We start from the raw sequence: 20490 nt of genomic DNA, 5'->3' as shown, positions 1-20490 counted from the left end.
TGGACCTGGGAATATTTACTTCTCTGACAGCCGAGAGGAGCCTCATCCTGCCCGGACGCCGGTGGCACCAGGATTGACGCAAATGGCCCCGATTCCCAGGGCTGCGGTGCCATCTCCCACAGCCATGTGCTCTGCGGCACACGGGGAACCCTGTGAACCCCACGGGGGGTGTGGGGAATCATAGAGTCATTCTGGTCGGAAGAGACGCTTAACATCATCAAGTCCAACAATAACCTAAATCTGGCACTAACCAGTGTCCCTAAGAGCCTCATAGAAGCCCTCATGGGTGCAGGCATCCGTCACCCCACCAGTGGCCGTGGCACAATTGTCACTGAGGTGGTTTTAAGGTCGAACACCAAACCTGCGGCAATGCGGGCATAGCAAGAAGGGGACGTGCCCAGTACCTGCCACAGGAACGAGTGCCTGTGTCCCCTGCGTCCCCGTGTCCCCCGTGCTGAGCACAGCTCTGGGTACGACACAAGCGCTTCGCTTTTGGCAGCCAAAGCCCATCCTGGCCCGACCTTTCCTTCCTGCTAAACTCGGCCTCTGACTCACCGCAGTAATTTGAGCATGCCCGGCCAGCAGTGTGCCCACCAAAGATAACAAATGTCAAATTAATCTGGTTTAATCTTAATCTCATTTGGCAACCAGCTCACCCTGAGTGTCTCCACAGTGCCAAACTGGCAATTACTCTGGGGGGGCGTGCACATCCCAGAGCCTGGTGCCCCCAGGATGTGGGCGGTGGGGGGCAGTGGGGCACAGAGAGGGCAGCAGGACCCGGCAGCACCCGGTGGCAATGGTGGGTGGGGGGCCGGGCAGGGCTGCTTTTTGGCAGCTGGTGAGGAAGTCTCTGTGAGATGCAATCACCTGCGCGGGGGCGGCCGCGCCGCTCAGGAAAATCACGCCAGAGCACGTTCCCTAGGCTCCCCCACGTGTTTTCTTGGCCCCTTGAATTCAGGGCTAGCAGGTGCCCCCCAAAACATGGGTGCTGCGGGGGAAAAGTGGTGAAAGTGCTCAATGTGACTGAGGCAGGCTGGGGGTGTGCTGGCACGGATGGGGGTAAACAACCCCAGCCCTGGGCTGGGCACAGCGAATATGCCACAGGGACAATTGGCCAGGCAAGTGCTTGGATGGAAAAAGGCTGGTGAGCACCCTAGGTCCCAAGGGAAACAGGGATCGTACCGGGGCTCACTGGGAGAAGTCTGCCGTGCTGTGCCGTGCTGTGCCATCACCATGTCGTGTCAGTCTCTGGAAGGACAACCTCTGCAGCAGCAAAGCCACCTGTGGACAAAGCGGTGATGGTTTTAAACTAAAGGAGGGAGATTCAGGCTGCACATGAGGAAGAAATTGTTGCTCTGAGGGTGGGGAGAGCCTGTCCCAGGTTGGCCAGAGAGGTGGTGGATGAACCATCCCTGGAGACATCCCAGGCCAGGCTGGACGGGGCTCTGAGCAACCTGGGCTGGTGAAGATGTCCCTGCTCATGGCAGGGGTGGCACTGGGGGAGCTGGGAAGGGCCCTTCAACACAAACCATTCCATGATTCTATGTTTTACTCTGCTCTCCCCTGCCAGAGGGCAATGAGCCCCAGCTTGCTGTGGCTGCTCGGGAAGAGATAAGAAGACATGAGTTAAATCAGCACCAGAAAGGTCTGATGGGCTCAGAAATATGGGAATCAGCAGCTCAGGGGGCGGTGACACCCATCCTGGGAAGGTGCCAAGGCTGGATGGGTGCTGGGGAGCAAGCCAGGGTGCAGCACAGCTGGAGCACACTGCACCGCAGCCAGATGCGCTATGCATGCTCCAGATGTGCTATGCTGGCTGCAAATGTGCTCTGCCAGCTCCAGATGTGTGTCCCACCTTGTTGCATTGGTTCCAGATGTGCTCTACTCTTGGCACTGTCCCGGCTCCAGATGCGCACGCCCACAGTGCCACCCCAGATCCAGATGCTGGGCCTGGATCCAGATCTACATGCTTGAAACCCCTTGAAAACACGTTTTTTGCTAGATCAATGCAAATCCTTTCATTACATAATGCATTAAATACACACATAATGCACAGAAACTAAAATCCCCACTAAAACCCTGCCCATCTTGGTGTATGTATAACTATACACACAGATGCATTATATATGTTACTATAACTACACATTACAGTTTCAGTCTACAGTGAGGCTTTTCTCCCACCCACCCTTCACTTTCACAAAAATTAAAACCCAACCATGGATCAGCCAAAACCCAGCTCAGCCAGGACTTGCTGCAGAGGAAGGATCTGCCTTGCCCTGGGGGGGCTGAGAATTATCTTCCCCCATGGGGTTATTTTGGGAGGGCCAAGGCAGGCAAGCAGTGCGGTATTTCCTGTGGTTGCAGTGTCTAATGAGGTTAACACTGTTTTTGAGGTTTAACTCTTCAATCGGCATGAAAAAGGGAGCCCTGGGCTCTGCAGCAGGGGGATGCAGCGATGGGATGGGGAGCACTGGGGCAGCCCAAATCCCCTGCGCCCTCCAGCCCTAGGGGTCCGCAGCCCAGAGCATCCCTGAGTGAGCTGGGGGCTGAAGGGTGGCACTTGGTCCCCATGAAAACAATCTCAGTCCTTGAGGGCTTTTTCATTGGAAGCGTCTGGGGTTAGGACACAAAGGTTTTTTTTGCTGGGGGAGCTCAGCCCAGCCCCCAGAACTCTCTGCTGTTGCTTCCCATGCAGCAATGTGACCACAAAAATCCATTCAGGCTGGATTTACATCCACCAGGGTGCCTCCAAATCCTGCCACGACTTGCAGACTGAAAAAGACAAGCCCCCCCGGAGGCTGCTCTGTTAAGGGATGCTGGGTTTTCCCATGGACTGACTCAGACTGGAAACTCAGTTGTTCTCACTGCAGAGATCTAGGTCAGGTTTGCTGACAGTTGCTGATGCTTCTCGCTGCGTTCAGCAGCCCCGGCTGCAGCAACGGACAGAGGGGGCCCAGCACCGCATGTCCTGAGGACTGGCAAGGTAAGGACTCCCCCAAACCTCTGCCCAGCTCCCACCCTCATTTAAACCAAAAAAACAAATGACCAAGCTCGTGTTTCTCAGCTGCTACTTACATGCCCGAGCCGCTCCTGGCACATGTTCGCATGGTTCGGGCTTGCACAGCCGGGAAGGGTTTTTCCTTCTTTATTTGCTTCGCGTTTCTTTAGCGCTAATGTACAAGGAGAATTTTCACTGGAGATGAGGTCAAAGACCAGGATCTCTTGACAAGGTGGATGGTCTCGTTATTCTTGGCTTTGGAGTTTGCAAATGCCTGTAAATTGAAATAAAAGTGCAAATGTCTTTCCTCACTGTGATCTCCTCTTACAGCTGGCAGACAGGCAGATTAATTATATTTTCAGCTCTTTTCATAGTCCACAGATGTTTTTTCTTTATTTTTTTTTAATTTGCAGAAGGTTTGCAAGCAAGTGGGAGGCCTTCAAGTTCTTTTAGTGGGTCAGGTAATAGAAAGGCACTTGAAATTTGACTCATTACGAAAACTTGAACAGCCCTTAAACCAAACCAGGTCAGCTCCCACGGCAGGAGAAACATGAAAGCATTAGCCTGGGAGCCTGCTTTGGGCTGAAAAACATCATTTTGAAGCTTATACAGTGGATTCTGGTTCAAGGGAAAACTTTGCATTTCTAACATCAGATTTTGTGCAGGCTCAAAAAGAAAGATGTGGAGGTGCGGGGCTTTGCTTGGTTTTCCGCCTGGTGCCTATGAGCAAGGTGTAATGCAACCCAGACACCCCAAAGATGGGAACAGGGTACAGGGGCTTGGGGGAGGCTGGCATCACCCCAAAATTTGGGGGAGCCCAGGTGGGCTGTGCTTCCAGGGGGATGCTTTTGATGGAAAAGAGCAATTTTCCACCAGGAGCTGTGTTTCTTTGCACACTGATGGTCTGTGCCCTGGCTGCTGCAAAGCTCTCCCAGCCGTGTACCTTGTACCCCGTACCCCCAAACCCTGTACCCTGAACACCACAGGGCTCGTGACACTGAGCTTCCCGTCTGGTGGGGGGGTTTGCGTGGGGGCGTTAAGCCGAAGAGGCTGGGGAATAAGGCAAAGCGAGCAGGCGAAAATTCAGGCAGGACTGCGGGATGCAGACACGGCTCCTTGGAGAGGGGCCAATGCCCTTGCCTGAGATTTGGGGACTGTCTCGAGGGGGGACACTGCCTGGAGGAGCCATTGCTTGGGTCAGGCAAGACCTGCCAAAGGAAGGGGTTGGGAAAGATTTTATGGAAACAGGAGAATTTTCTGTCCCATTAAACTGTGTCTGGTTGGGTCTGAGCATCTCCAGGGATGGCCCGGGAGATGCACAGAATCACAGAATGTTAGAGATTGGAGGGAACCTCAACAGATCATCTAGTCCGATACCCCTGCTGGAGCAGGAACACCTAAATGAGGTTAATGAGGCACAACGGAGTTGGACACTGGGCTTTGCCTACGGTGCGTCTGTCACCCGAAATGCTTGTCCCTCTGTGCTCCTGCTGCAGCACGACCTGATCTGACTCAAATGCCCAATAAAAGCCTCACCCTGCGTCCCCACTGCCACACTGGGGTGGTCCCTGAGCATCCCCACTGCCACCTTAGGGTGGTCCCTGAGCTCCCCCATTGTCACTTGCCCTGAGCACCTCATGGCAAGGACAGACGCAGCCTGTCGGGCAGTGGTGATGCCTGTGGGACGTCTCATCCATTTTCTCCCCGCAGACGATGCCCTGCGCAGGCAGCGGCCGCAGCCCAGGCCATGGCAGGGTCCAGCGAGGCTTTGGCGCTCCACGTCCTGCTCTGCTATCTGTGCGGAGGTAAGTGGCCACACAGCAGGGCATGGCCACCATGGCACCACCCTCACTGGCCACCACCTCAAACACCCCAGCCCTGATGGGGAATCGGAGCAGGAGGAGGAATATTATAGGGTTGCAGCTACGGATTTTATGGAGAGCGCTTCACTAGCGTTGTGGGGGGCTCCTGCGCACCCTCTCCTCCCTGCTTGCACCCCCAGAGCTGCAACCAGGCAGTTTGGAGCATTTCAGCAGCTGGGGCACGATGTGTGATCCTGCCTCCGCACACCGAACCCAGCACAGAGCTGCGCCCTTTCCAGGAAAGTCAGATCGAGCTGATAGCAGCTGCAAGCCGGGTTTACCGGCGCAGAGCCCCAATCTGATAGTGAGGAGCAGGGGTGCCTCTGCGCGGAGGCTGCTGCCCTAATCTCAGGGGATCAGAGCTCTTGAGACGATGGGTTATTTCCTTGCAGTCATTTAAGCATTAGAGCAAAAAGCTAAAATGGGTGAAACAAGCTGTTTGCGCTCTGAGGGGATGAGTCATGAGGTGCTGAAGGCAAGGGGGGTTTTTCCCTGTCCTGGGGGGCCAGGGGGCACTGGCAGACCTCCAACATGGGGTTTTGCCACGCTGCTGCCCACATCCCAGCAAAGCAGCTGCCCGTGCAGCCGCGGGCACCATCTCCTCCCACGGGTCACCCACCCGGAGCCACTGTTGGTGCAGGTGTCACAACCATCAAGTGCTTCGGGCACGTCTGGATCGAGCCCGCGCCGGTGGTGCCGATGGGCTCCAACATCTCCATCAACTGCCGCTCCACCCTTGGCTGTCCCGGGGCCAAGTTCCTCATCCTCCTCAACTACAGCCAGCCTGAGGGTCTCCTGCACCCCCTCAACAGCAGCACTGTCCAGCTGTGGCTGCACGACGTCCAGGTGCCCTTCAGGACCGTCATCTGCTTTGCGCGTTGTCCCGACAGCCAAAAGCACCAGCTGGTGTGCGGCACCCAACTCCTGGCCGGCTGTGAGTACCCCTCACGGTGATGGGGTGTCAGGGATTTTTGTTAAGCTGCCAGCACAAAGGAGGTCGGGGGGGATTTCGGGGGGGTGCCCATATGCTCTGCCTGACCTTGCCCCCGCAGACCCTCCAGACCCCCCCAGCAACCTGAGCTGCAGCATCCGTGAGCACTCGGGGGTCCTGGTGTGTACGTGGGACACGGGGCGGCCGACACACCTGCACACCAACTACAGCCTCCACCTGCGCAGGTAAGGGACAGGGGGATGTGACAAACCATAGAACCACTTTGCTTGGGAAAGGCCTTTAAGATCATCGAATCCAACTGTTAGCTATCTTGATACATATACAGCTGTTGGAAGGATCATGCCTGATCTCGACAGAAAATGGTGGCTTTTGTCTGGAAAGCTTTTAATAACATTCAACACAAATTGAGGTTCAATGCTGGCACATCCACTAGTTTGCAATTTTAGAGCCCCTGTTATGCAGAATATTTAAATTGCTTCTAACTTCACGATGCCAAGAACATTTAGAAACAAGTATATTCATTAATATGAACTTCAGCATAGGTGAAACTACTACGTTTATCCACATTCAAGTTGGAATTAAAGAAATCACTGAAAGAAAGGAAACTAATAGGGACTTCACATTAACAGTATAATACTGATACAGGGATTAAACTGGGGGGTTTCTTTATATTTTTATATTATTTTATGTATTTTTATATGTTATTTATATTATCCCGGTCCCTCTGGAGCCATGGGGGAGCACGGTAACCAGCAGAGCCAGCACATGGCATGTGGTTGGGACACAGCGGCCACAAAGCCGGGTGACAGCAGGGCTGCCGTGCCCTAGTTACGCTTTCTAAAGCTCACGTCTTCCAGGCCTCCTGTTTGCAAACCACACGTTAAACCGTGGGGTTGACTCTGCAGGACGGACCGTACACATTCAGTGCTATCGGTGGCCCAGCAAACGCTGCATCACGTTGCAAGGCGCTGCAGCTGTGCATTTTTTGCAGATGCATTGACTGCTTCAAGCTAAAGGCCACACAGAGGTGCAGCCAGCCCCTAATGCTGCCCAAACCCAAAACTCTAGCATGATACAGAAGCTTGAACCCAAAGCAGCCCTTCCTACTGGCCCGCGATGCTTTCCGCCACCTCTGACACCAGCCTGGCAGGCTCTCAGAGTCAGTCTGAGTCAGTTATTAAAGTAAACACACTAAATCCCATCATATGTAGGCTTTGTGAAGAGAAGTGATTAACCACCTGTCTTCATTTGCTTTGGTTCAAACTTTGAACCGTGCGGCCAGGAAGAGCTGAGAAAGTTCCCTTCCTGCAGCGAAAATGCAAATGCCTGACAGAAAGGTCAGGAGCCGAACACAATCACTTTCTAATTTGCTTTGGGAGTGTCACACTCTGCATTCGAAGGTGACTGTGCCCCAGTCATGAGCTGTGACTCCGCAAGAGCTGGGGTTGTCTTTCCAGTGGGTGCGTGAGGCTGGATGGGCTCTGAGCGGGACTTGAGGGTGGTGAGAGCCTGGCCCAGGTTCCCAGAGAGGTGGTGGATGGACCATCCCTGGAGACATCCCAGGCCAGGCTGGACGGGGCTCTGAGCAACCTGAGCTGGTGAAGATGTCCCTGCTCATGGCAGGGGTGGCATTGGGGGAGCTGGGAAGGTCCCTCCAACCCAAACTGTGATTTTATCATTCTCAGCATGGGGACAGCAGCAGCGGGGGATACTGAGGAGGAGGATGCTGTCTTCCCCGCGGGTTCACCAGTGCCGCTGAGCAAGCTGAGCAGTGGGAGCCGCTACTTGGTGTGGGTTCGAGCCAACAACACGCTGGGCGCTGCTTGCTCAGCCCCGCAGCACCTCAGTCTGCAGGAGCTCGGTACGTCTGTCCCTGCATTCGTCTGTCTGTCTATCCATGAGCTGCACCATGGCAGGGGCTGTGCACGGCTGTGTGCGCTGCCCTGAGATGCTGCGTTGGGAACATTCATGGGTGGTGGGACTCACACACAAGGCAGCCCCCTGAGGTGTGCCAGCCCCCACCTATGCTGTCCCGGCTCTCCCCACAGTGATCCCCGCTCTGCCCCTCGTCATTGGTGCCGAGACGACAGACACATCACCTCCCATCACCACCATCCGCTGGAGCAGGCAGACGCTGCTGGAGAACGTGCGCTGTGAGGAGCGACACAAAGCCACAGACGCCCCGGCATGGCATGTGAGACAGCACGGGACCCCTCAAAACCTCCATCCCCAAAACACAGACCCTGTGTGAGCTGGCCCCCATAAAGAAACATGCCAGTCCTGGTCCTGCTGGAGGCCCCTAATGAGCAATGTGAACTTCCGGGGTCGTTCAAAACCCACCCCAGCCATGGACAGCCCCCCACTTTTGGTGGGGCAGGACGGCTGATGTCCTCTGAGGAGGCAGACAGCCTTTTGGGTAGTGTTATCTCTGCTTTTTTAAGCAAAAGGACAAAATTCAAAATATTTCCAGACGTTATCTGGCTCAGCGAGGACAAGGCAAAAACAGTGTCTGGGGATGCTCAGTGCCCACGTGCTGCATCCATTGCCCCCGCATGCTTGCAGACACAACAGCGTGGGGCAGCTCCACCAGGGTGTCTTTTGGAAACCTCCCTAGCACCCCCAGAACCCCCAAATTACCGAGGTGTCAGAATCTCAGTGCGATGCTGGGCCGGGGCTCACTCTGCACCCCCCAGCTTCCCTGGTGCATTAGCACAGGGGACTGTGTGTGCACCAGGTCTTGCAACAGCATCAGTCTCAAACCCATGCTGGAACATCACGGGGGACATGGCAGGGATGGGGACCCCCTTGGCAGGATGCACCCTGAGGCTCAGTCAGCCCCATGGTTCAAGGAGGACTCTGCCTGTCCCCATCCCCTCAGATGGGGAAGGCAGAGACTCTGAGGGGGGTGGCTTGTCCTGCTCCCCCCAGCACCCCGGTCCCTTGCAGGTGGAGGTGTGGGACGATGCGGCGCAGCCCGAGCCCCTCTCGCGGCACAACCTGCAGAGTTACACCCGGTACGTGTTCCAGGTCCGGTGCCGGCTCAGCCCCCCCAACAGCCCCTGGAGCGCATGGAGCACCCCCTTTCTCTACAGCACCCCCGAGGCAGGTGAGCTCAGACCTCCATGCTGCTTTCAGCTGTGTTTGCCCGTGCATGTCCCTGAGAACCTCATGTCTTGTCTGTTCAACCCCTCCAGGGATGGTGACTCCACCACTGCCCTGGGCAGCCTGTTCCAATGCCCGACAGCCCTTTGGGGAAGAAATTGTTCCCAACATCCAACCTCAGGCTCCTCTGGCCAGATGCTGTGCCCCAGGAGGCAGCACTGCCGCCCCCATGCCACAGCCAAGCGCTGTCACAAGCTGGCAGCTCTTTTTCCTCATACCTAGCCTGAATTTCCCCTCCTTCAGTTTAAAGCCATCATCCCTTGTCCCATTAGCCACAAATCTGTGTCCTCTCAGGTCACATTTCCCCCTCTGCCCCCCGCTTACTAACACTGAGATGAGTTCAGGCACAGCCGGCTCAGTCACCCCATCCTGCAGTGGGATGAGACGCTGAGGAGCGATGCTCTTGCTCACGTCTCAGCTGCAGTGAGGAAGCCAAGGACATACTTGCCCTAAAAAAGCAGCTGTTTGCAGTCTGGCCGGTTTCCTGTCTGCAGCGGCAGAGCGGTGCAGCAGCCAGCCTGCCACCAGGCTTTGGTGCTGCCGTCTGCCCCATGGAACCAACCCCCTGCAAGCCTGCTGTGGGTGGGACCCCCAAGCATGAGTGGGAGCCGTGTTCATGTGTGGGAGCCCTGGCCGGTTCCCCTCCGGGAGCCCGTTCCCACTCCCACGCTTCCTCCCACAGCCCCAGCCGTGGCACCCGACGTCTGGCGACGCCTGGGCCCGGCGTTCCCCAACGGCAGCCACGAGGTGACGGTCTTGATCAAGGTAAAGGCTTTTTTTTTTTTTGGCAGCTCCTGTGAATTTTCATGTACTCTGCTCCTCACTGACTTGAGCACCCACCAAGAGGCAGCAGAAGGCAATGCACTTCTGAAAGAGCAAAGTGATGTGGGGAAGAGTCATAGAAGGGTTTGGGTTGAAGGGACCTTCCCAGCTCCCCCAGTGCCACCCCTGCCATGAGCAGGGACATCTTCACCAGCTCAGGTTGCTCAGAGCCCCGTCCAGCCTGGCCTGGGATGTCTCCAGGGATGGTTCATCCATCACCTCTCTGGCCAACCTGGGACAGGCTCTCACCATCCTCAGTGTTATAGAATCATTTCAGTTGGAAGAGACCTTGAGGATCATTGAGTCCAACCATAACCTAACCCTAGTACTAAACCATGTCCCTAAGAACCTCGTCTAAATGCCTTTTAAACCCCTCCAGGGATGGTGACTCCACCACTGCCCTGGGCAGCCTGTTCCAATGTCCTACAGCCCCTTCTGGGAAGAATTTTTTCCTAATATCCAATCTAAACCTCCCCTGGTGTCAAAAATTTCTTCCCCATGTCCATGTCTCACCTCCTTTAGTTTAAAACCATCACCCCTTTTCCTGTCGCATTGAGCCCTGCTGAAAACTCCGTCCCCGTCTTTCTTATTGGCCCGTTTTAAGTACAGAAAGGTTTAAGTACTGAAGGTGAGAGCCCAACATGTACTTGGGGCAAAACCTCTCCATCCTTGCAAACACCATCCATGTATCACCCAGCCAAGGGGACATTTACCCTGCACTGAGGTAGCTCAGTGTCAGACCCCACAGCTGTCCATCTTGACCTTCACAGCCCCTGTCACCCCAGGATGCCCGCGGGAGGATCCTGGGCTATGCTGTGGTCACCGAAAGCCCTGGGGGGACACAGCTCCTCTGCAACATGTCCAGCACAGCGTGCAGCCTCCTGCTGCCCCTGGGGACCCACACCCTCCGTGTCACTGCGCACAACACCCGGGGGGCTTCCAGCCCCGCCACCATCACCCTCGGCCAGGGTACCAGCAGCCAGGAAGGTAGGATGTTGCGTGCACCACCCACAACCTTAGAAATTGAATTTTATCAGGTTTGGAGGAAAAATATTCTAGCTTGTGCTACAGCAAGCAAAAAGCCCCAGCGTAGCTCTGCTCTCTCTGCCAAGGGAACACAACGTTCTCCAGACAAGGTCAGCATCCCCCAGAGATGCAGATGCTCCATGGCCATGTATCTCACTCAGCCCTTGGCCTCTGAACACTGCAGCAACAAGCTTAAAAATAAGTTTGTCCTACCTGCTGGCAGGGTTGTGCTGTGCAGTGGATGCTTCTCTGCTCCATGCTCCCCAAAAATATCTCCTGCTGCCTCTGCCAGGGAGGGAGACAGTGCCAGCTGTGAGCTGGGCCCCTGCAAATGGAAAAAGAGGAAAAAAAATCACTTTCTGGGCCACTTTAGTTTCCCTGTGCTGTAGGTTGTGGTTTTCCCCACAACCACACTTTCCTATTGTTGAAAAAAATGTCTCTTTTAATAAGCAAAGGAGGGGGAAAATCCCCTTCAGATGGCAGACAAATACATGAGTAAAAAGAAACTAAAGAGAAACAAGGTGGAAAAAATTATGTAATCTCTCGTACTTATCAGAATCACACACCTTTCTTGTAAGAAATGACAGGTAAAGCATTTCAGATGAGACATGACGAAGCTGAAGATGTGCTTTTGTGATATGTGTATGTGAACACAGATATATATAAAAATATAGATTTTGATAAATATTAGATATACATATATATATATATATATAAACACCTAACACATTCTAGAATTTCTTGTTCCCCCATCAGCCCTTAAACACTTTCAGGAAAGGCACCTTTGCCTGTTCTCAGCTGACCGTTCCCCGTCTCCTGCCTGTCCAGGATGACATTGGGTGACAGTCCCTTTGCCATCTCTCTCTGCAGAGTTCCCGGCGCCGGTGGCCGTGGAGGTCAAGCCCCAGAACTGGAGCGGGGTCTTGGTGACCTGGCAGCCCCCCCGGCACAGCAGGAGGTCCCCACTCTGGTTCATAGTGGAATGGGTTTCCACCTCCCAGTATAACCATGAGGAACAGTATTTTTGGAAGAAAGTCTCATCCCAGGAAACACACACAGATATCACAGGTGAGACAGTCCAGGAGCCCTTTTGCTATTTGGTGCAGTTCATCAGGATATTATAAAGCTAAATACAATATAAAGGCAGAGTTTCATTTGAAATTGAGCCCCTGCCCACTTGTTTTTGGGGAGTGGGATTATGCAGAGCCCTTCAGGTGCAAGGAGGAGTAAAGCGATAGGAGACGTGAGGGGAGTTGGAGTGATTTGGTCCCCCAGGAGAAGTCACAGGTCAAAAAAGGGCAGGGAAAGAGGATGAAGTGACAAGTGAACTGGCAGTCAGGGAACCCACGCTAGACCTCTTAGAATCACAGAACACTTTGGGCTGGAGGGACCTTCCCAGCTCCCCAGTGCCACCCCTGCCATGAGCAGGGACATCTTCACCAGCTCAGGTTGCTCAGAGCCCCGTCCAGCCTGGCCTGGGATGTCTCCAGGGATGGTTCATCCACCACCTCTCTGGCCAACCTTGGACAGGCTCTCACCACCCTCAGGGGCAACAATTTCTTCCTCATGTCCAGCATGAATCTCCCTCCTTTAGTTTTAAACCATCACCCCTTATCCTATCATAACCTGCAGACGCCTGTCCAAGTGCAGGAGATGAACATGGGTATTCAAAGGATGCAGAGAGAGAAGGGACAACACTTGATGCCTCAAGGCTTTAGCACCTCTCTTCCTGTCATGTCCAGAGACACAAGCCAAAAGGTCCTCACCAACACATCCTGAGCATCTCAGAACTCATCCCACCCCATTCTGCTTTTCACATTAATTCTGGTACTTACTCGGCTTTGGGTACTTCCTGACCTGACCAGACTTTTGCTCCTCCACATGTGTTTTTGGGACCAGCTCACGTAGTGGCTTTCTCATGGGAGGGAAGATGGATGGTGGTCTCAGAGCTGGGGAAGGCCCCACACCTCCATCCACTTCCACCACTCAACCCTTAAGCAAGCCTAAAGCTTTCACTGCATCTTACAAGCACATTTTAAAGGCAATTTAACTGCTTCTTTTCAGAAGAGGAGTTGGCAGGAGGTCACATCAATGTGTCAGTATACGCAGTGTACCCTGACGGAGTCAGCAAACCAAGCTCCAGCCAAGGTAAGCCCTGGTCACACAGTGGTCACATCATGAAGCCAGACCATGATCGAGGTTTAGGACCTCCAGAACTCCTCTAGTATAACCCAAGCCCAGGCTGAAGGCCCAGGGCTGAGCTTAAATAGAGCCGCTGGACAGGAGTGTGGTTGGAGGTCCCAGGTGAGGCTGGTCAGGGCTATTAAGAGCTGTTAGTGCCCTCGGTGCCCTGACAGAACTGGCTGTAGCTGCAGGCCATGGTAAGACCTGAGAATGTCATTCATTCACCATCCCACGCTGTGACACAATTTTAGATGGGTTATTTGAAGCTGCTCAGATACTTTCCCTATGAAGAACTGGCTCTGTGTTTCTATTTGGCACCCTCGTGGCTTTGAGAAGGGCAATTATTCCAATTTTTCCCAAGAAATGGAAACAAATTATTGGAACAGGCTGCCCAGGGCAGTGATGGAGTCACCATCCCTGGAGGGGTTGAACAGACAAGAGATGAGGTTCTCAGGGTCATGGGGTAGTGTTGCTGTTAGGTTAATGGTTGGACTTGATGATCTTGATGATCTCTTCCAACTAAAATGATTCTATGATATTATTAGAAAATTCGGTCATGGGGGTTCAGACACTCTGGGAAATAATCTGTAGGTGCTCATGAAAAACTATATACAGCTCCTCAGGAAGAGTAAATTCTTGTTTCAGGTGCCGAGGGGAGTGATGTACATGGAAGATGTTTTGTAATTGGTGTTACATGTTCATCAATGTCTCATTTAATTTGATCTCTGAGAACCAGGAGATTGTGTATAATCCAGCCAGAGCTGGAGCTACTAATTACTTCAGGGGGTTTATTTTTCTCATTATACCATTATTTATTTTTCTAAACAATCGTAACAAAATAAAAATAAGCCATAGCTTATTGACACAGATGTTACCTGCTGTGCTGTAAATGAAGTTATGGACATTTTTTGCCTCTCTCTGTTTAAGTCCCTGCAGAGGAGCCGCTCCTGGGCAGCACCTCCAGCCACATCTCCCATGGTAAGAAGATAGTAGCTCGGACTTGGTAAGCCAGACTTTCTCCTTGACCAGAAGTGGAAGTTTCAGCCCAAGCAGCGCCTGCAGCATCTGGTGATGGGGAAGCAAAAGCTCCTTGACACTTCGGAGAGGTCAGGGACAGAAAAGCAACTATTCCCTTGCATGGCAGACGAGCTGCGTGGCAGGACGGGCTGTAGTGCTCTCATGGTTCAATAGCACCCACGGAATGCATGTCTTGAGTTTTACTTTCTCCTGATACTTAAAATATAACATACATTACAGCAAGTAGGAGATAAGAAACCCAGGAAAATAGGAGATAATGTTAACATGCAGCAATAGACTGTTTCAGTCTTGCAATTTGAACCAGAGACTCGTTTGTAAGCATTTTTCTAACTTGGTTTCTGCTTCTGGTTTGCACATCTTCTGGTAAAGGTTACGTTCTGAACTTAAATCAAAAGCAAAACCAATGTAAGCTGAAGAATTCACTTCAGCATTTCTGGAAGGTAAAGCTGCGTAGGAGATGGTTAAACACCATTCTTCAAATGACGTGTCCCCCCCGCATGGGGACCAGCAATGCTCTGGTCACACAGATGGGACAGTGAGTTGGGTTTTGCTTTTGTTATGGCTTTGCTTCATTAATTGAGGAGCAAAAGGGCAAGTGAAATGCTGATGGCTGCTTTGTCAAAGATCTGCCCTTTGTATCAGAAATGGGCTGGAGCCAGGACACTCAAATGACTTTTTTCCTTTCTGTTCTTTTTCAGATGATGACATTGGAGTTTTCCTGGGACTGGGTGCCAGCATGGTCATATTATCAGTTGTTCTCATAATTCTGATGTTTAAAAAATCAGCCAGAAAAAGGTACTGCTTTCTTCAGTTTTTTCTTCATTTCCAACTCCCACCTTTCTTCCAAAACATTTAAAAATTAGCTACAGAAACCTGCTCTTACTAAGGACATGCTTTTCCATTAATCCGATTGCTATGTGAAAAGATATTTATGTGCACTGCAGTAAGGCAGAGACCCACAAAAATTCACTCCTTTGTCAAGGCCAGACCTGGTGCTTTTCAGTTTCTGAACCCAGCCTAATTCTTCTTCTCTCCATGTAATCGCAAAACATTAGTTTTTCAGCAAAAACAGGGACAGTGTATTTTCCCAGGAACACAGCAATGCACCAGCAAAGCTCAGTGAAATTAACATCTCTGGCAAATGATTTTCATTTCTGCAGCAGCTTTGGCTGCAGGAAAATCAACTTTCATTGCTGCTGTGTATTTGATTTCATCAGTTCGGGACACAAATGCCTCTTCTGGTTCATACACACAGCTTGGTTCTCCCCCCGCCCCCAGGTTAGCAGCATTTTCACATAGAGACAAGTTTTACATCAGGGATTTAACTAGAGTCATTAAGCTTCCAGAATCAAACCCAGAGGAATAAGGTGGAAAGATGAAGAACTTCAGTTCAAACAGGGAAACCCACTACATGGGGTAAACCTGGGGTTTCCAAGGTCCATCCTTCATGGTTGGACCTTGTGTGTCCCCTCCTGCAAGGGACAATTTCACCCAGCACAAAGCACTGACTAATACAATGGACTAACATTTTTGGGTTTATATTTTTCTTTTTGGTAAAGAATTAACGCCACCCTTGTGTCGCTCTTGCCCAAATGGCTGTTTGAAGACTTCCCCCGCATGGAAAACAGCAATGTGGTGAAGTCACTGCAGGTAATCGCACCATCATCTCCCAGCTTTTCTTTACCCCTGAGATTAAAGGTTGCTCCAGAGCTGTGAGAAACACAGGTGGGAAGAGGATTAAGCTCTAAGGGACCAGGAACTGATCAGGAATCATTTTATAGGATCATTTTGGTTGGAAGAAACCCTCAAGATCACTAAGCCCAACTGTTAATCCACCCCTGGCACTGACCCACATCCCTGAGAACCTCATCTCTCGTCTGTTCAACCCCTCCAGGGATGGTGACTCCGCCACTGCCCTGGGCAGCCTGTTCCAATGCCTGACAGCATTTTCTGGGAAGGAAATCTTGCCTCATATCCAGTTTAAAATTTCCCAGGCATGTGCAAGGCACACAGGAACCCAGCTTAGCTGAGGTCTTTCAACCTTACCTCAAGCTACACTTCATTTAGTGGCCACAGTTGACTCCAGCTGCCCTTGAAGCACATGCAGAAGCACAGAGACATGCCCAGCTGCTCCCACCTGCCCTCATCCACCTCTTTCACAGAGGGGGTCAAATAAAAGAGGTGGGAAAGACAATGAGATGAAGACAATAAGTCATTGCCCCATTTCTTCCTTGGGACACTCTAATGAGAGCTCTCCCGTTGCTAAAATTTGCCAGTTTGTCATTAGACTCTTTTTTTCTTTTTTCCCCTCCAGGAAAAGAGTGATTTCATGAGTCACAGTTTCCACGAGCCGCTTTTGGACACCAGTGACCCTGCCATTATGAAAATCGAGGAGGTGCCAGCTCATGAGGAGTACAAGAATGTGGCCACCAGAAGGAAACCCAGCAGAGAGGCCCCCAAGGATAGGGACCACCCCAGGGGCACAGCGCCCACCAGCATCACATCCCCTGAGCCCGTCAGTGACTACAAACCCCAGGTGTCCGATGGGAACCTGCTGGGGTACGTAGCTGCCAACTTTTACCAAACACAGCCCGTGGCAGCCCTCCCAGAACCAGAGATGAGCATCTTCTTCAGAGACTACACGAGCCCCGTTCCCCAGCTGTGGGACGGGGAGGAAGGAGGACACCAGGTCTGTCTGCTGGAGAAGATCAACCTCATTCTAAACAGCAGCCGGAGCGGGCAAAGCCAGGCCCTGGGCTCAGCCCCAGGGGGACAGGGGTCCCTCCTGGGGACCCAGTGGGGTCACACATTGGCCAGTGATGTCCAGGAGCAGACACTGGTCCCCGATGAGCTGGTCTCCTGCCTGAGAGCCATGAACAAGGAGTCGGTGGATATACAGTCTTGCTTTCCGCAGAACATTGAGAGGTTCTTTTGAAAGAAATCATTGCGATCGAAAAAACCTAAAGTGATGGCCATGGCACCTATCAGGTTTAAGACTGCAAACAGCAGAACTGGAGCAAAACTCCAGATCTGAAAATTACCCTCTTAATTGACTATAAATACTCGCAGCTGCCTGAAATGCTTTAGCCACTAAATCACAGTTTTAAACTTACCTCATATTGTCACAAGCATAAAAAATGTACAATTTTTATGCCCATAAGAACTGAAATACAGGAGAGGTGATTTTTGCAGGATGCAATTTGCTTCAGTTATTATTCAAAATCACTCTCCTGTTAAATATTTGGAGCATTTCATCCCTGGAGCTGATTGCAGTTAGGATGGATAAAACAATCCCTTAGACATCCTGATAGAAACACATAAAATATTTTGGGATGACTCCTAATGAAGACACACTATACCAAGGAGGATTTATATATCACACCGCATATCACAGGTACCAAGGACATGAAACTTTTTCTGTATGATAGAAGAACCCAATTGCATTTTTCTTCCTATTCAATAATAAAAAACCACATCAGGTAAGAACAAGGCTTCATGGTCTGCCAGGCTGATTTAAGAGTCTCTTCAAATTGGTCACTGGGCAGATTCTTCACTTTGGGTGAGGGATGTACCATCTCATAGCAGCCCCAGCCTTGCTGTGCAGAGCGCAATGCGGCGCAGTGAAACGGCATTTATTAGGCATGTGACATGGAATTTGGATTTTCTGACACCCAGAAAATGAAATACTGGAGCCTTCTTCCTGCAGAGCAGTTGTGACATCACTTACAAGTTTTCCCAGGATTTACAAAATGTTCACAAAGCAACCAGAAACTCCCTGGACACGGGAGAGGTTGGATTATGGATCTATTCCCTGATCCCTCACAACTTTTAAAAGAAGCACTCCGAACGCTTTTAAGGAATACAAGCATGAAAGAAGTTTACAATGTTCTGCAAAATACCTCTGCACACCATGCACACTGTGCACAGCTTGTTATGCTCGCACAAATCCCACCACACCCGCACAGAGCTTGGAGTCTCCATTTACAAGTAACACAAGGAATAAGAATGATATTAACACCACCACATTAAAAGCCAAAAGGATCCCCTGACTGTGTATCCCCAAACCCAAATCTGTAAAATAGCGAGAGCAAAACTTGACAAAGTTTTATAAGACTTAAAAGTTACAAACCTAATGTAAATGCTAACCTATACGTAATTACCTATTAGAGTTATCCACTTTATTATGATGAAATCACTTTTTGCAGTAGAACTGCTAAACCTGGAGATAATAGTCTTTCTTTCAATTTTTGCTAGGCACCACATGTGTTTCTCTAACTGCTGTTGCACAAATGGATCAGTTTTGCCATTGTTGTGTGCTGTATATGTATTTGTTTCCTTTTAACAACTCAAGAGATCTGTTGCTTAAATTTACAGAGCAGTAGTTACCTGGCAAGACAGGGTAAGATTCTCCTTTAGAAGCAGCAAGCTGTTTCCAAGTCCAAAATGTGACTTCTACATGTAAGCAAGTCTAAAATTAGTGATTGCTGCCTGTGCAGGAAGGAAATTGTAAAAGAACAGCCACATACTATCAGCAGCCCAAATGTGAGATGGGGAAGGTGTTTCTAATGCTATTTTTTTTCAATGTCCACATCCTGAGGCTCACATTGCCTGTATCACCTGAACTGCCAAACCCTACAGGTGAAAACATTTGTCTTGTTAGAAAACAAGGCTGAAAGCCTGGTCTGACATTTCAGGTACCTGCTGGATGAATTTCCAGCCCTGCTAATTCATTCCAGGACAGGTACCTGCAAATACCTCTGTGTCTGGAGGGAGCACAGCATTTACATGGGTGCATGGCTACAACTGGTGCATATTGACTGGTTGCCAGGGAAAACCAAAAGAGAAGTGCAGAAGTATATATGTGTGCACGCACACATATATATGTATATGTGTATTTTCCAGCTGGTCTGGGATGGGTACCTGTGATGTTCACCACTAGCAATGGGTACATCAGTGGGTAAATAGACCGGTGCATGAAAACAGCAGGAATTTCAATAATTGTTCAATACCCCGATGTCACATCATGTCCTCAGTGCCAGATTGTCACTTGTCAGATGTGCTCCTTGCTCTGCTGTTTGTTTTCGCCTGTTCTACCCTTGGAAAGCCCTTCGCATCCCGCCTGTGCCTTCTTTCCACCGAGTGCAGTATTTTGGGGTGTAAACCAACATCCTCAGCAATGGGGACCAAATTATACACATGCAAGCCCAGCCTATGGGAAACACTTGAATATATGGATAGCCTAATGTTTTGAATCAAATCATTAAGTCATTTTATTCTCCCTCAAATATTATGTGCTCTCTAATGTTTGTTATTAGTATTTTCTGTACTTTTTCTAAAGTTGGGTTCTATTCTTGGCAGCTGTACCTTGTGCCAGTTCTATACCTTGCAGGCACATAAAGGAAGTATACACTGAGTAGTATCTCTACCCACAGCCACCATGCACCCAAAAGCATTGATCTCTAACTCCCACCCAACCTGTATGAGATTGTAAACTCATCTGTACGTTATCCTGTAGGAGCGAAATGTAAACAAACAGCAAAGCAGAACGGCTGATGAGCCAGACACACACTGTGATGCTGGTCTTGTTGCTACTCACAGCTCTACCGCAACCTCAGTGAAAAGGATGGAGAGAAGAACTTAAATAAGAAATTGGGTGTAGACTCTTCAAAGGCTGGGAGAAGAGAAGAGCAGAGCCATCGCCACCTGTTCTTATTAATTATCTCCATCTGCCGCAGCAGCACAGGGTATATCAGGTGTGAGGATGAAACCTTACTCAGCCAGGGGAGTCACCAGCAGCAGATCAGCCAGGGACACCCTCCCCTTGGGAACTGTTCACCACTCTTCTTCCAAAAACGTGCTTGAAAATTAATTAAACACATAATCAAGAAATAAATTTCACACATAATAAATTATGCTTTAAAAATGCATCAGTAGCTACAATTTTAAATCATTACTATGCTTTCTGCAGGAGGACACAGCGTTCACTTGGTTTAGTGTTCAAAGCACAGGAGACCTGGGGTTCAGTCTCAGCTTAATCACCAACTGCCTGCATGACCTTCGCCAAGTCACTTTGCTTTTGTTTCTTATCCACAGAGCCTAGACAGTAACAATCACTACCTCTGGTAAAGCCTCAGGGTCTAAAGTCTGAAAGCACTATATAGCATTTGGTAAAAGGAACAGAACAACAAAACAAAGATAATAGAAACATTTTGTGACTAATCTTGTGCTGCTTGTTTTTATTCTGCATATGCATTTGCCAGACCACTCCATGATGAAAGTTTTATAAACATTTGCCTGTCAGTAAATTGTGGAAGAGATTTAGCCGCGGATAAATATGCTGCTGAGACTAAAACTGGATTAAAAACTTCAGCGTTTCTCAAAGCTAAATAACACTAGCAGACTCTGGGGGTTTCTGAATGCACAAAGATCAAAGGCCAGGTTATGAC

General features: G+C 50.6%; 1 protein-coding gene across 1 annotated transcript; it reads left to right on the top strand.

The window, feature by feature from the left end:
• The first annotated feature begins 2838 nt into the window (after nucleotides 1-2838).
• IL23R (interleukin 23 receptor) lies at nucleotides 2839-20290 on the top strand. The gene is made up of 15 exons (XM_065842665.2): nucleotides 2839-2983; nucleotides 4709-4803; nucleotides 5501-5794; nucleotides 5913-6036; nucleotides 7498-7673; nucleotides 7861-8006; nucleotides 8759-8918; nucleotides 9657-9739; nucleotides 10567-10783; nucleotides 11693-11890; nucleotides 12887-12970; nucleotides 13934-13984; nucleotides 14743-14839; nucleotides 15604-15694; nucleotides 16359-20290. Exons 2-15 carry the CDS (start codon nucleotides 4746-4748, stop codon nucleotides 16977-16979), a joined length of 2400 nt encoding a protein of 799 aa, XP_065698737.2. The 5' UTR covers nucleotides 2839-2983; nucleotides 4709-4745; the 3' UTR covers nucleotides 16980-20290.
• Nucleotides 20291-20490: the final 200 nt, after the last annotated feature.

The sequence above is a fragment of the Patagioenas fasciata genome, chromosome 6 (genome assembly GCF_037038585.1).
Source record: "Patagioenas fasciata isolate bPatFas1 chromosome 6, bPatFas1.hap1, whole genome shotgun sequence".
NCBI lineage: Eukaryota > Metazoa > Chordata > Aves > Columbiformes > Columbidae > Patagioenas > Patagioenas fasciata.
This window is presented reverse-complemented; position numbering and strand designations above follow the sequence as displayed.

Bases quoted from the DNA above. Each gene is read 5' to 3' on its own strand.
- IL23R (XM_065842665.2), top strand. From the start codon at position 4,746: ATGGCAGGGTCCAGCGAGGCTTTGGCGCTCCACGTCCTGCTCTGCTAT. The intron at 8,919-9,656 runs GTGAGCTCAGAC...TTCCTCCCACAG, and splicing joins CTACAGCACCCCCGAGGCAG to CCCCAGCCGTGGCACCCGAC. The intron at 14,840-15,603 runs GTACTGCTTTCT...TTTTTGGTAAAG, and splicing joins AAAAAATCAGCCAGAAAAAG to AATTAACGCCACCCTTGTGT.